At 39.4% G+C, this 15,539-nt stretch overlaps 1 protein-coding gene across 8 annotated transcripts in view; it reads right to left on the minus strand.

Moving 5' to 3' along the window:
- Positions 1 to 15,539, minus strand: part of neo1a (neogenin 1a) — a 124,946-nt gene that overhangs the window by 63,723 nt on the left and 45,684 nt on the right. For all 8 annotated transcript variants that reach the window (XM_056758721.1, XM_056758652.1, XM_056758495.1 and 5 more), the window contains exon 2: positions 13,628 to 13,945. In XM_056758721.1, the coding sequence (XP_056614699.1) occupies positions 13,628 to 13,945 (318 nt within the window). The remainder of the gene's footprint in view (positions 1 to 13,627; positions 13,946 to 15,539) is intronic.

Below are 15,539 nucleotides of genomic sequence, written 5' to 3' on the forward strand. Positions count from 1 at the left end.
TTAGTCCAGACACCTGCAAAACCGAGGGTGCGAGACCAGTGTGAAATTTGTGCATTCATTTTTTCCTCCGGGCAAAGCAGAGCGGCACACAGCGCCTGCTTATCAAGAGCATATTGATATCTGTGTGGGTTAAATTAACAAGTGAAAAAAACTGAATTGATTGTGAAGAAAAACCTGAGATTGAGATGATGGAAATGATTCTTTATAACGTCAAATTACAGAGATCCAGACTTTCTCTTTGACAGGAAAGAGTTTAAAGGGATAGTTCACCCAAAACCTGTCATCATTTATGTACGCTCATGTCTTTTGAAATGCATATAAAGTATAACTATTTCTTTCTTCTGTGGAAAACAAAAGAAGATATTTAAAGAAATGTTCTCATGTCCATAAAAAATACAATGGAAGTCAATGTTGATTGGTTACCAACAGTCTTCAAATTATATTCTTTTGTGTTCTCTAGAAGAATGTAAATTATAAATACAGGTTTGAAATGAAATGAGCGTAAGAAAAGATGAAACAAAATTTTTGGATCAGCTATACCTTTAAAGGAGCTGTATGTAACATTGAGACCTAGCGGTTGAGCGTGGTATCGTAGTCTAAATTACAAATATTGGCGAGGGTTTTACACTAACAGAAGTGTAATGAAAAGCGTAAACTCTCATATTACTGTCTCGTTTAAATAACCCTAAAATTGTATATTACTCCTCGTAAGTTGTAATATAATATAGTAATTCTTTCCAAGTTTGCAACGTAATAGAGCCGGAAAGGTGGAATTTGCTCTGACCCGGATCGTTTGTTTGCTGCAGTATGCTGTGAATGTCGCCGACTGGCAACCGAGCTGTCGAAATACACTAGCGAGGAAATTTTTAGTGGGCGGGGTCACACGTACCAAAACAATAAACAGACTTTCCGAGACGGAATGCACATTTCAGAGAGGAATAACTGGCTATAGCATTATTTTTCGGACAAATCAATATATGAACTCGGCATTTTTTCTAAATACGAACGAACACATAAAGGTATCGTTTTGATTTGATACATTTGATAATTATTAAATACAGCTCCTTTAAATACAAAATAATGAAGCCTGCTGCTTAAATTTTCTCAGATATTTTTCTCTGCAGTCTCCCAAGACATCTCATGTGTCCATCATGTGTTAAAAGAGAAATCACAGACTATCCTACACAGCCATAAAATCGAATTCTTTCGCAGACCAAATCTTCTGAGCATTGCCGTTAACATTAATTTTTCATACTTTCTAAGATTACCGTATCACACATAGCGTCAGAGAGAGGGAGCCCACATGTGACCGCCTGCATGATTTATTTCGGAGTGAGAGACAGTCACTAGCTTAGTGATAAAGCCCCTTTTTCTAGTACTAGTGGTGCAGGCTCCACTTACACATCTCAAACATGCCCCTCCAGTACTGTTTTTTCATATCCGACTAGTCCAAACAGGTTTTTCCTGTGAGGTGTGAGGCTATACGGCACAAACACAAGTGCAGCTGCAGGGGCCCTTCAGACCACAGCGTAACGTGAGCGTGAACACAAGAGAGCTGAGAAATACAGGAATGGTTACGTCTCCAAACACTCCAACACTCTACATCTACACAGCAATTCACATTCAGACTGAAAATTGGCCACCTACAAAAGAAAGATATGCGACCGATATGTAAAGTGACAAACCAACCATCATTCATTCTTTTTACATGCTGTCACCTTCGACACAAACGCTAACCGAGACTGAAACAATATGGAACTAACCAACGACAAAACAATGAACCAGAATGTATCTTCCCTTAAAAATGGGAGATGGTGGTCTAGTGGGTTAAACCACTGACTGGTAAATCAAAGGTTGCTGGTTCGATCCCAGCAGCCACCACCAGTGTGTCCTTGAGCAAGACACTTTACTCCATGTTGCTCCAGGGGGATTGTCCCTGTAATAAGTGCACTGTAAGTCGCTTTGGATAAAAGCGTCTGCCAAATGACTAAATGTAAATGTAAATGTAAAAATGTAATAAGATACCATCATAACTCAAGACGAAATACAGCATTCTGCTTGTTTACTTTCCCTTAAAGGTCCATTGTGTACTTTTTGGGAGGATCTGTTAACAGATATACAATATAACAAATCACGTAGTCTTCAGAGGTGTGTAAAGACCTTACATAATGAAGCGTTATGTTAATATTACTTAAGAATGAGCTTCTTTTATCTACATGAACCGGGAGTTCCCTTAAACGATAAGAGTACAGAGTGAGTTTCGTAAATATATATCTCCTTCGGCAAAGAAGCGAAAAGGCAATGACATCTTAGTCCTCCCTGTTGAAAAAACATCACATGCTGGGTTAAGAATGTTTTGATGCTAGTTTGACCAGCTTAAACCAGCTAAGGTCCAGCACATGACCAGTTTAAACCAGCACAAACAGCTTAAACCATCACATTACCAACTTAAACCAGCAAAAACCAGCATCAAAACATACCAAACCAGCTGTTTTTTAACAAGACTAAGTCAGCAACTGTAGTGTTTCGAAAGGTTGAGATGGAGTGAGCCGTTGGTTGACATGCGCAACCACTGGATGGTGCTAAATTTCATACACTGGACCTTTAATTTGTAGTTATTTTAAGTGTCACACACCCTCGCTCATTCTATTTTGAAGTAAATAGTATTACTACATTCAAGTCTTATAAGTTAACTGTTAATGCTCCATTCACAAGCATTAATCATATGCATTCTTCTAAATTACTTAAAAAAAAATGTAAATAAGTCAGAATCAGGTTGTGAATGGACTGTGGGCGGTCTGTGGGCATGTAGCCAGGGGCTAAATCTAAATCCTGGACACAATTTGTTCACTACATACTGATGGACGTTAGTTAGCCAGCCTCCATTCTCCCCAGGGCCCAAGCACACAAAGTTCAGAGCACACTGGTGAAACAAGGACCTTGAGCTAAAGTAAGCAGTCATTTTAAGAGCCTGTTTCAAGCAGGGCCCAACAAGCACGTCCAACTTGGAAACCGGATTTATTTCATAGAGAGTAAGAATCGGCTGTTGACTTGATTCCTGCAAGCGTTCACTCCCCTGCTGCTGTTGAGAGAAGGACGCGTATCGTGGCAACAGCGCCTGCCTCTCCGTCTTTTATTAGTTTTGAGTGACACTTTGAATCTGCGGCCAGCATCGAGATGTTTTCTAGACAAAGCTGTGACAAATACAAAGCGTCCTGCTAAAGGCTCCTAAACAGCACCGGGTTCGAATTGTTTTGACTTCGGCGGTGGCGAAGACGAATCAATAACGCTTAGAGTGAAAGTCGGAGGCTGAAAAACACGAACATATGCCAAATACTCTGATAATGAAGAATTGAAAAGAAAGACATTCAGTCTGAGCAAATAACGCTGCTGGATAGAAACAAGCTGAGAATCTGCTGGTTTCATACAGATGGAACTTGGTGCTGAATGGTTGACCATGGTGCTTGAATCTGCTTTGACAAGTGAACTAAACCAGAATTTACCACATACAGACAAATGTCTTAGACAAACAAAAATTCCTGATTTAATATCAACATAAGATTTGGAAAAGGACTTTCCCTTAAAAAAGTTTAACCCTATTACTGAAAATTGGATTCACCCAGCACACCCAAACAATTGATTAACTCTCAAAAAATGAAGAGACCGTTCCAAATTTTCCGCATTTCTAGATGGATTGTGGTCATTCTGTCTAGTGTCTGTTGAATTTCAACAAAATCAAACCTCAGGAGTGACAAAGTCATCCAACAGCAATGTGAAAGACTGACAGCATGACAAGACACATAAAAACTGTGAGAAAACCATGGTAATATAAACTTTCTTTGCAGAAATCAAGGTCTGAAAAATACAGAGCTGTTTTTCTGCAAATAAATGCAAACAGAAAAAAAAATTATTTGAAATTTGGTAGAAAAATTATTGAAAGGTCACAGAATGAAACAAAAAAGACGATTTTATACTACAGTATTTTTTTCATGTGCAAACTTGTTTTTAAGCTATTAGTTTACTAGATTACAAACTGGGCCCAGTTGCATAAACTTAGACGCTAAATTAAAGGAGAACTCCGTGGAAACATGAACCTAGGGTTAATTAACACATCATTACCGAGTAGATCGTTCTCTGGGATGCGTTTTCATGAAAATCGAATGTAAAGTGTTTTATCTATAAAAACAGATTAGCTTATAGCGCTAATATATGGGGCACAGAGTAAGTAAAATTAAATCGCTAGTTAATACCACTAATAAGGCTCAAAATAGCCTCACACTAACACGGTAGCATAATGAGGGTACCTACATGCAAACCGAAGCATTGAGAACTTTGTAAGTGTATAAACAGTTTAATAAGAAGATACTTTATAAAGACAGTACATTACGCGTATACAGACATTGTCTCGACAAGTCGATCCACGAACGATGAGATTCCAAGAGATTCCAAGTCACAGTTCATCACTTTGCACAGCGTTTGTGGATCGACTTGTCAAGACTGTTTTTTTAAGATGGCGGATATCTGTATACAGACATTGTTAAGACAGCGTCTTAACAACTAGCTTCACTGACTAGTCATTTGTTAGGACTAATCAGCATTACTTTTTATATTTTAATTAGCCCAATCTCCTTTTTATGTAACTGATTTACAAAGTTATGAACAGCCTTGAAGAAAAAAATGAGATGACTGACTTCTAAACTAGTCTAAGCAGTTTATGCAACCGGCCCCTGCTGTAATCAAATGAGTTTCATTGGACTCATACCTCAAAAACAGCAAACTAGAAAGAGGATTACCAAAAAATACCTTTGAGACAATAAAATACACAGTGACAGCTCAGCCTGCTGCAAAACAGCAATTTGCGAACACGACAAATCCCGAACTGTTTCTGGGTCGACTAACAAGACGTCCACCTTCATCCAACCGGAATAACTCTGCTGGCCAAGATCGCAATTCGAAGAAAAAACATCAAAAACACCTGAAAAAGAAAGCTACCTTTCCAGGCTGATTGACAAAAGAAATCACTTGCCGCTCAATGAGGACTGTCACTGCTTATCAATGTTCTCTCCAAACGCGTCAAGCCCTGCGAACATCAAAATGAATTCGGTTCAAAGGTCTATCAATCCGGTTGAGGACAGCGATGCATGATGTGGCTTGTGTCCATCTCAATCAGAGTCGCACTGTAGAGATTTCCCCAGAGTACAAGTGCGACCGGAGCAATCCGGATTTGTAAGCGGCAATTTTTAGATGAGAGACCGTCGGTATAATGACACTACAGCGCTGAGGTAAAAGACCTAAAGGGCCCTGCTCTAGTTAAGACGTGCCATCTACTATCCTATCTCAACCTCCAGAACACTGAACAATGCATTCCAATGTGTTCAGGGACTTCAAATAATAAATCAAGTTTGCTTTGTTATGCAGATTCTCTTATTTCCGTAGATTGATTCCTGTCTGGAGAGCCTCGGCTAAAGGTGTTAAGCGATGAGTGATAAATGAATCCCCATGATAAAGCCACTAAAGAGGAGAGAATCGGATAGTTTACCAAGCAAATGCTAGATAAAGCATGCAGATTCTCAGGGGGGAATTTTTCGAGCTAATCAGGCTATAACTTGTGAAGCGTTACGTCTGCTAATGTATCTCAACGTTCAGGCATCTTGGAAGACCAGCATAGCTTAAAGCAAACAATACTGGTTGTGTTTTACTTCCACTGTGAGATTCTGGTCAACCATATATAGACTGGGCGAAAACCAGCCTGTACTAGCATGAACATCATGCTGGCCTACCCTACACTGGTCTTTTTAACAAAGAATGTTGGTTCACAGCTGGAAATTAAGTAAATAAGAACCCTGAGCTAGATTTGATTAACTCTTTGAAAACAATCGTAGCTGTTAAATGAGTTATAAAAATACCTCATTTGCACTTAAAGTTCACCCACATTTGAAAATGATATCATCGTTTAATCACCCTCTTGTCATTTCAAACCTAAAGGACTTTCTTTCTTCCACAGAACACGAATAAAGCTATTTTTTAGAAAGTTGTTAACAGAACCTGACTAGCACCCTTCACTTATATTTTATGGAAGTCAACAGGGGCCAGTTAACAACATTTTTGAAAATATCTTCTTTTGCGTTCTGCTGATGTCATAGAGCAGACCTAGTCAACTAGCGGCCCGCGGGACAAATGTGGCCCGCCAATCATCTTTACCTGGCCCGCCTTAACATTTCAAATAGGTAGAGAGACTTTAAGAACGTTGTGCTTTAAGAAATGCATAAACGTCCTGAGACACCACATCTTTGAAAGTCCCAAACGCTTCTACATTCATCACGAAAGTATTTCCCAACGCTCATAACGATTGACGTATTATAACGCGATTTGATCGGTCGGTCCAGAAAACGTATATATTTACAATGTCATAATGGCAGTCCACGACCACAGGTAGTCGGTTTGCGCATGCGATAGGTTGCGTTCCAAAACGTGTCTTCTGCCCTTTAAAGTATCTACAGGAAGGGTGCACCACATTAACTGTTTTTTCAGATAAGGGGAAAACTGCGTTGTTTTTATTACTGCATTCATTATGTATGATTTAAACGGCCAAATTTATAAAAAAACAGCTTCTTCCGTCCATATTCTTTAAAAACTCCCACTACAAAGGATCTGCCCTTCTAAGTGCGTGGGGCACATGAATGTGATTGAAATACACCAGAAGATGCGATGATAGCGTTCAGTGTTTTGCACACATCAATTGATTTGTTTAAATTATACGTCATTTTAACGTCAAGGGGCAGGGATTGCTTTTGTGTTGAATGTATTTGCGTTTTTGACTAACCAAATATCTTCATAAATAGGCTATCGTCTAGAAAAAACAATGCCACCCCTTGGATGGAATGGTGGTGAATAAATAAACAGCAATTTTATTTAGCAAACTAATGCTACAAGGAATATCAAATCAAAAAGACAATATTCATTTGAAATTAAATATCATAAAAAGACGCAAATACCGGATACAATATTTGTGTGCATGTCTTCATATATGACCTATAAATAACGTATAAATTCAACAAAATGCAATAAATAACAGAAATACAAAATAACAGAAGAAATAAGGATATGGTAAAAAAAATGGCCCGCATCCTACAGTATTTATACTTTTGGAATCTGGCCCTCAAAGAAAAGTAGTTGAAGACCCCTGTCATAGAGGTTGAAATGACTTAAGGGTGAGTTATTGATGACCGAATTTTCATTTTTGGATGAACTATGACTTTACATTGTCTTCCTTGCTGAAAATAGCTAAAACCTAAAGCTTTTCATCTGGTTTTATTTGGTGGGACAACAGGATTTCCAGTCTCATCAGCTAAGACTAGGGTGTCAATTTTAAAAAAGTGGTCAAAACCCCTTGAAAACCAGCTCAGCTAAAGATTAGATAAAACTAGCCAGTAATGTTCTTTCCAGTAATGGTCTCTATTTACCTTATAAAACAACAATTATTACGGTACTTCTTGAATGCCGTCAACTTTAAAAAGTAAGGTTATCTTATTTTTGTATCTCCTCTACAAAATATTTTCTTCAAAATGAAAGTGTCTTGCAGACCTCCTGCTTTCAGACATGCTGCACCAAGACTTCCTTTAACATTACAGTGCAGTAGACATCTGTCAGAACGTTGGCGCAATCTTTGTCCTCCCAGAGATGATAAAACCAGTCCTTAAAATAGTATGAAAGTTGGCATGTGCGCTCTGGTTGCTGTGCTAAATATTATTGACCTGTTCCCAGATTCCAGCACATTAACAAATTATAATTTTATGGTCTTAAGCATTATACAAGAAGAACCATCACTCCTGGTTCAGTCAGCGGGCATCTTGGCAACATAGTCGGGCAGTTTTCCAGTCAGGTATGTACAGCTCCTAATATCTTACATGAATGTAAAAAACATTCATGCTTTCGTAACCACTAAACAATAATGGTGTCATAAATATTACTTCTTTAGGTCAAAAACGACATTATTCATATTCTTGTCCAAACTTCTCGATCCAGTTAACATGCATTTCAGAGCAAAACACATGCAATGCCTTTGCTAAAAACCTGAACAGATCTTTAAAACAGATGCAATTAAAATGTTCTAGTCTAGTCTAACTAGTCTAATCCTCTTTGTAAATGTACGGGAGGCAGAATACAGCAACCGAGACAAATGTTGCTAGCGTCTCCAAAACAGAGACAAGCATTAAGCTCAAAATTCCCTGCACAGACAACACAGCTAAAAGCCACAAATGCAGTCAGAGAGCCGATCCAAAGACAGCCATAAACGCTTACAATCCACGCTGACATCACTGCAACCCTGTGCCAAAATGTACAATGAAACAAGTACGGTTTTGTGTTCCCCACTCCTCCAGAATGGGAAAGTTTTGTGCTCATTACTCATTAGCGACATCTATATCCCTGACTTCAATGCAGGTATTAAACTTAAGCCCCTAAACTCCATTTAGAACACGTCCTAGGACACACCCATCCATTTTATCAAAATACCCTCTAAATGACATACACAATAAATACACAAGCACACACACGTACAGCCGGTAGAGACGTTCTCAATGTGTGGACGGCAGAGATATAATTCAACACAGTGCTGATAAAGCGTTTTAAACTCAAATGAGCACACAATGAATTTCAGAGCGTGAGATTTTATCACACGCCACAATTCATTTCAAGCCGTTTTAACTAACAACGGGGATAGCAACGACATCCAAAGACATCCTGTCTAACATGAGACTGGCATATTGCATTGTGACGCTCTCATGGGAAACACATGTTAAATCTGCTTCAGTCTTTCCAAACTATACCTGACCTCTCTCTACAAATGAAAAAAGTACCATGCCATTTAATTTAGTATGCTGCTTTACATCCTCGCTGTTCTTCCGAAATCTCAGATGTCCAAATTTGCAGTTGTTTAGGGAATGGAAAAAACACGGTACCTTTTAAATAATGATTAAATACTGTGTTATCAGCGTTGGTAAGCACTTTTTAGATATTAGATATTTACAAAATCCGGTGTCAAGTGACGATGATTAATGATAAAGATTTATGACAGAAAATAATCATCATGAAATATGGAGATACAAGGTTTCAAAAGGACAGCGATATTTCACATTTAGAATACTGGATTTATAACCTCATACAGTCGTCTGTTGTTTTGAAGATTTAAAAATGAAAAACCCTGCAAAAATATATAAAAAGCAATTGCTTGCTATTCGGCAAGCACAACATTTGTCTGAATGCTTCCAGTATGTTTGAAATTCATAGCTGTGTTGCGTATGAATTTCATTGCCGGGCGCCAGCCGGTTCTGGGTGAGATTGTACAGAGGGCTGATGTGTGAAATGAAATACTGATTGATTGAGAGAGCAGAAGACAGCTCAGGGAATGACACGACCCCGCACAAGAGGAGGTCACAGGAAGACAGGGACGCATGCGGCTGAGCTGAGGTTATTCAGGCGGGTTAGATAAAGAGCCTGGATTGGTGTCACATCCTGACCCCGGATCAGTGTTTATGACACAAAACATGCCCCGTGAAGGCAGAGCGTCATAAACCAGCAAATAAAGGGTCCTCAACTGCTGGAGATGTTCTATATATCCATCAACATTTAGAGATATGATATCTGTCACTCAGCTGTCAAGCTTTGGCATTCTGTAAGACAAACATTTTTGATATATGAGTGGACGGAAGATTGATGAGATACAGCACAGATTTTATTTTGTGCTTTTCTGTATTAAATATGTATAAGAATTTAAAACTTTTAGCATGCTGGGTCATTTTAGGATTTAGGGAAGGATTTAAACAGGGAAGGATTTAAAAGGGGTGATTTAACATGGTTTCATGCATTCTGACTTCTTAACAATATTAAACTGGCTTGCTTCTCATGCTTATTATGGTCAACTTGTCAAAAAACTAGTTGGACGTGATGCTTAGTATTTCTGTGCTCGATACACCCCCCCCCCCACGGTTCTTATAAGTTTCGGAAAGTGTTTTTCAAACATGAAAACAGTTACATAACATCTGTTTTATTGGGCAATTCTCCCAGAAAAGCACGGCTACGGCAAGGCGAAAGAAATAGCCCGCCCACAAGTCAAGATTGGCTGCTCTGCGTCAAGATTGGCTGCGCTGTGGCCCTGCAGCTGCAGCTCGTTCCTCTTGCGATAGTGAGAGAATTTGAGGTGTGTGTTTGTTTGTTCACAGAATTTCAGTGATGGATGTTATATAAACGGTAAATATAACTCTGGATTTGCAGATCGTTTGAAACCGATAGATGCAACAGTCCCAGCGCTAAAAGATGCCGGCCATGAACCGCACGTGGTAAGTCAAACTCATATCTCTGTGTTTTGTTGGCAATCGGCGCATGCATGCATTATGAAAACAGAACAAACTTATAGTGTATCAGCAATTACGCAGGAATAATGCGATGTGTTGTGTGCTCGTGATTTAGTGCCATCATTTTTTCACCCTGTCATTCAAAACATATATATGATTCTTTCTTCTCTGGAACACAAAAGAAGATAATTTGAGAAATGTCTCAGCGGTTTTGTGTCCACACAATGGAAGTCAATGGGTAACCAGTGTTTTCAAAATATCTTCTTTTGTCTTCTGAAGACGAAAGAATGGTCATAAGAGATAAGAAATGACACAGTGTCACTTTTAGGTGACCTATCACTTTAAGAGAGACATTTATCAGGTGGTGAGGCACGACCCCTACTAAGACCATCAAAATACAAAGCGCTTTTGTTGTAGCAGGGTACGGTTAAATGAAAAAGAAAACATCTCTGTGGTCCTCAAATCAGCAAGTAAAATACCAGAGCACGCTGCCTACCTACACTGTGGCAATTCCACATAACCAATTCTCTGGCCCGAGGAAATTCTCTTCTCATTCTGAGAGACACAAGTAGTTCAATTGCAGAACTGAATTGTAGTAGAGCACCTTCAGAGTACCTTGTGATGGAGAAGCATGCAAACAAAGCCATTCATTTGGGGTGTTCTCCTTGGCAGCTTGCTCGACAGCCCACCTGCAGCCCACCCCCAGAGGTTGGACTCAAAGTATCTGCACGCTATGAGGCGGCAAGGGCTAGACAATTCCCATTACCCGCGTCTTGCTCTCTGCCCTGCCGCCTCACGCTCCCCGAATACAAATAGCCTCAACCAAGCCAAGGCCTTGACTAATCCCCTCGCACACTCGCGTACGTGACGGCCTCCGCTTCGGTAGTGCGTTTAGATAGTGAAGGGGTTTTGTTTCTGTGTGAGGTTAGAGAGAACAGGGAAAGGGGCCGTTAAAGAAAACAGGGCTGATGGAGGGAGGGTCACGCTTTTATTCCCTCCATCACAAAGATTGCTCTCGCATTAGCCGGCGTGCTATTGCAATTCTGATGTCGCAGGTTGTGGCGTCCGCACTTTTTTTTCAGGCGAAATGGCACTGTAATGGCCCACAGCAAAGACGCAACAATTAACCTTTGCATTACACGCCTGTCGGTCGCAGCAGACGGATTTCTGTCTGAAAGCACAGAAAAATGGGAGCAAAAACACCATTTGTGCTACTGAAACAAAACAACCTCCCTTTCCAGGATATTGTATTGAATGAAACATGAAAGAAGCAGCGATTAAAGGTATATACTGAGGGAAAATTGGTCTATTTACACAAGGTCACCTCACGCATTGATCGGAGTGTTATCTGATTGGGGATGCACATTTCATAGACACTTTTGCCACATAAATATGTCCCCGAACAAATTTAAAACCAATTTACTCTTGCGCACCTACACAGTAAATCTTTTCGATTAACTCGATTTCATTTTTTGGATTTCTGTATGTGTATTTCATTCATTATTACAAACTGAACTTGTACCACAAAATCATACACCGGTTGCTATATAGACATCTATTGTGAGTGCAAGATGGTGGACTTCCATGAGTATGTTAAAAAGACAGTTCACCCAAAAATGAAAATTCTGTCATCATTTACTCACCCTCTAGTTGTTCAAAATCTGTATAAATTTCCTTGTTGAGATGAACACAGAGAAAGATAAATATGCTTGTAAACCAAAATGTTGTGGCCACCATTGATTAACATAGTGGGAAAAAGGAAAATGGTAGTCAAAAGTGCCCCAACTGTTTGCTTTCCGACATTCTTCAAAATATATTATCTTTAGTTCAACAGAACGAGAAATTGACAAAGCAATTGTTCCTTCTATGTTAGTCAATGGTTGCCAAGAACTGTTTGGTTACAATCATCCTTCCAAATATCCATCTCTGTGTTCATCAGAGAAAACTAATTCATACAGATTTGGAACAACTTGAGGGTGAGTAAATGAAGACAGAATTTTCTCTTTTGGTTTAATGTCCTTTTACTCAAAAACAGAAGTCAGAGGTCAAGTCATGATGTGAGTGGTAAAATCAGATCAGATCAGAACAGCCAAATTCCCAAACCAACACAAGAACTTCTCCGGAGACTTTCAATATTTTTCATTTTTTTATATCAACTATGTATCAAGTGTTCCTTCTGAAATATCTGACGATGGAAAACAAGACAATGAATGACATACAGTAAGTATACTGCGTACTGCTATAAAATAAAGAATGTGCAAGAATTTGTGGACAAATTTTTCAGTCAGATTTTGATACTTTTGGCAAATCGGAGCAAATTTTGAGTCACTGTCTCAAAAGAAATGGGACTTCTATTTCCAGTGTGGCTTAGGAGAAACAATTGAAATACAAAAGAAACATGCGTTTCGTTCCTATGGGACCTGTACTGGGCATTCAAATAATGTACCATCGTCGTTTGACAGAAAACCCTCATGCGTTGGTCCAATCTTGCACAGCTGAAGAACCTCACCAAAAGCCTAATAAACATTTCCCACAGTTTTTGAAAAATAATAAGCTCGCTCAAAACAGACCTCCACGGGGAAACCAATATGTGCTCCTTCACTGCCTCGGACTATTCAGAGATAACCTCGGTGTGGGAGCCCTTCAGAGAGATTTCAATGAGGTAACAGTCAAAACTCAGACTGCAATGGCTTGATGTAACTTAATTGCATTCCTTTCTCGCCTCCGACGGCAAATTGAATTCCGGGGTAAGTCCCAACTCAAACAACCTCATAAACCCTGCTGCTTGCCTCCTGCAAATCAAACAAGGTCACTTTCATTTCGACTCAAAGGGCCTAATATAGCAACCCCTGTACTGCCAAACAAACCTGCTCTCAGAGCATTTACAACAATAGCACTGTCAGTCAGAACAGGACAGGACGCCCCGACTGCCTCTGAACTCGCCTGCAGCCAATAACACTGAAGGACAGATACAGAACAGACAAACAGCTCTCTTTATTCTGTCCTCACACACATGCTAATGCTTGAGTTAAAAGAACGAGTAGCATGATGGGAAATGCATTATACAGCAGTCCCAACTAGTATTTAGAGACTCGGATCACATTTGAAAAATGTATATATTCAATATAATTAATATTCTGTTCTACTTGTTTTTTATGTCCAAACACTTCCTTTGCTTTCTGTGGTTGACAAACAAAGTCAAGTGGTTATTTTCCTGTAAAAAGAAAAGAAATAACACGATCCACACTGTGTGTACGAAGCGGCGAGAGTCTTACCCGCTACACTGAGTCTGGCAGTATGGCTAATGATGGTGCCCAGGGTGTCTATAGTGGCCACACACTGGTAAACCCCCTCATCGGGTTTATTGTGTTTGGAATGAACCACGGAGGTTATGAGGAGAGAGCCATCAGCCAAGATCTGCCTGCGCTCATCCGACGCCAGGTTGAGAAAAGAGCCATCTTTCCTCCACTCGATCTTGGCAGAGGTCTCACCTTGGACTGAGCAGTTGAGTAGAGCTGGCGCGCCCCGCACGGCTAGCGTGTCCGACGGCTCAGTGGAGAACCAGAACGGGCTGAAATTTCTTACTGCCGACCCTACAGAGAAAGAAAAAGAGGTTAAAACCGGCACTGGATTCATTCTCGGCAGGACGGGCTGACATTAGGTATGAACCCGAGGTTGAAAGGACAAGAATTTAATAAAAGAAGGTTTTTGCATCACTGCTTTATAAAATTGAAATGAAGCCCATGTGGATGATTTTCTTTCATATGAGAGCCAAACACATCCATTCAAAGCAAAACTTTATTACGAATGTCGCAAAGAATTTAACCCAACGTTAAAGTGCAAGAGAGGATTGTGATGAGCATTATAAATCATTTTAATTACAGATGTAGATTTACAAACAGAGCCTCTGGACATCAAAGCTCATTTGAATATTTTTTGTTTTATTGCTCATTGGAAGGAAATGGGGGTTCAAGCCGACAGGTCTAATGCGAAAGCCAAAGTAACTGCAATTACTTTGCATTTGTCCTCATAAATAATTCAAATCTCGGCCTCTAGAGTCATGGAGACATTGTTTAAATAAATAACTTCAGTACTTCTTGGATACGATATGAATAATGAGCCTTTTTTTTATATGGCACTGAATGATTACTCGAATGCAGAGAACAACTGAGAGTGAGCTTCTTCTGACAGGCGTCTTCCGTTTATGGCAGGTCCACAAAGAGCTGCTGAGAGCAGGCCTATAATCCATCGTTCTGATGTTTGAACTCAAGGGTTAATGTCTGGTCTCACTGATAATGAGGTCACACTGATACAGAGAACACTGCGTATCCCTTCACTTCAATGGGGATGGTATGCTTTCAAGACACAAAGAAAAATAAAAGGGCTGGTGAAACTTTTTTAATGTTACAGCAGCGGGAAAAATATAGCGGCATCTAGCTGTGAGGATGTGAATTGCAATCAACGGCTCGCTCCAACCCTCCCTTGCGAAGCACAACGGAGGCTAACACAGCACTTAGATGTTGTTACGTTTTTATTTTTTTGCCGAAGGCGATAATGTATTTAAGAAACGCCCATTGTCCATTTAGAGCGAATGTAGAAACAACATGGCATTCCATGTTAGGAGAACAGCGGCGTATGTGGATAAAAAAAGCTTATTTTAAGGTAATAAAAACATAACGCTTCATTATGCAAGGTCTTTATTCACCTCTGCAGACATAATTATGTATACTATATTGCATTTCTTTCAATAGAACCTCACAAAAAATACACACAGCATCTTTATTAGACAACTCAAAAATCTATGCAGTTTAGGTGAATTTAATACGATCTACATTATAACTATGCTATTAACTACATAAGTGTATAAACCAACAGGCAATATATATAGTTTATAAATTAAACACCCTTTATAAAAAAATATCATCCTCAGCTGGAAAAGGTGACGTCATTAATATCATTTCTTTGCATATTTATTGTTATATTTGGGTGTGGACATTCTCTTCAATTTACAACGATTTTAAAAACTATAGTTCCTGTTACCATCCTAAGTGTTGACAGGGATTAACTTCTCCTCCCCTTGAAATACTGTGGTTTATTATCACCAAAATAAACACATGAATGCATATTAATACATCTATTAGCAACCACAAGCCTCACTGTCGTCCATTTACATAATGGGGGCACATT

This window comes from Triplophysa dalaica, chromosome 1 (assembly GCF_015846415.1).
Source record: "Triplophysa dalaica isolate WHDGS20190420 chromosome 1, ASM1584641v1, whole genome shotgun sequence".
NCBI lineage: Eukaryota > Metazoa > Chordata > Actinopteri > Cypriniformes > Nemacheilidae > Triplophysa > Triplophysa dalaica.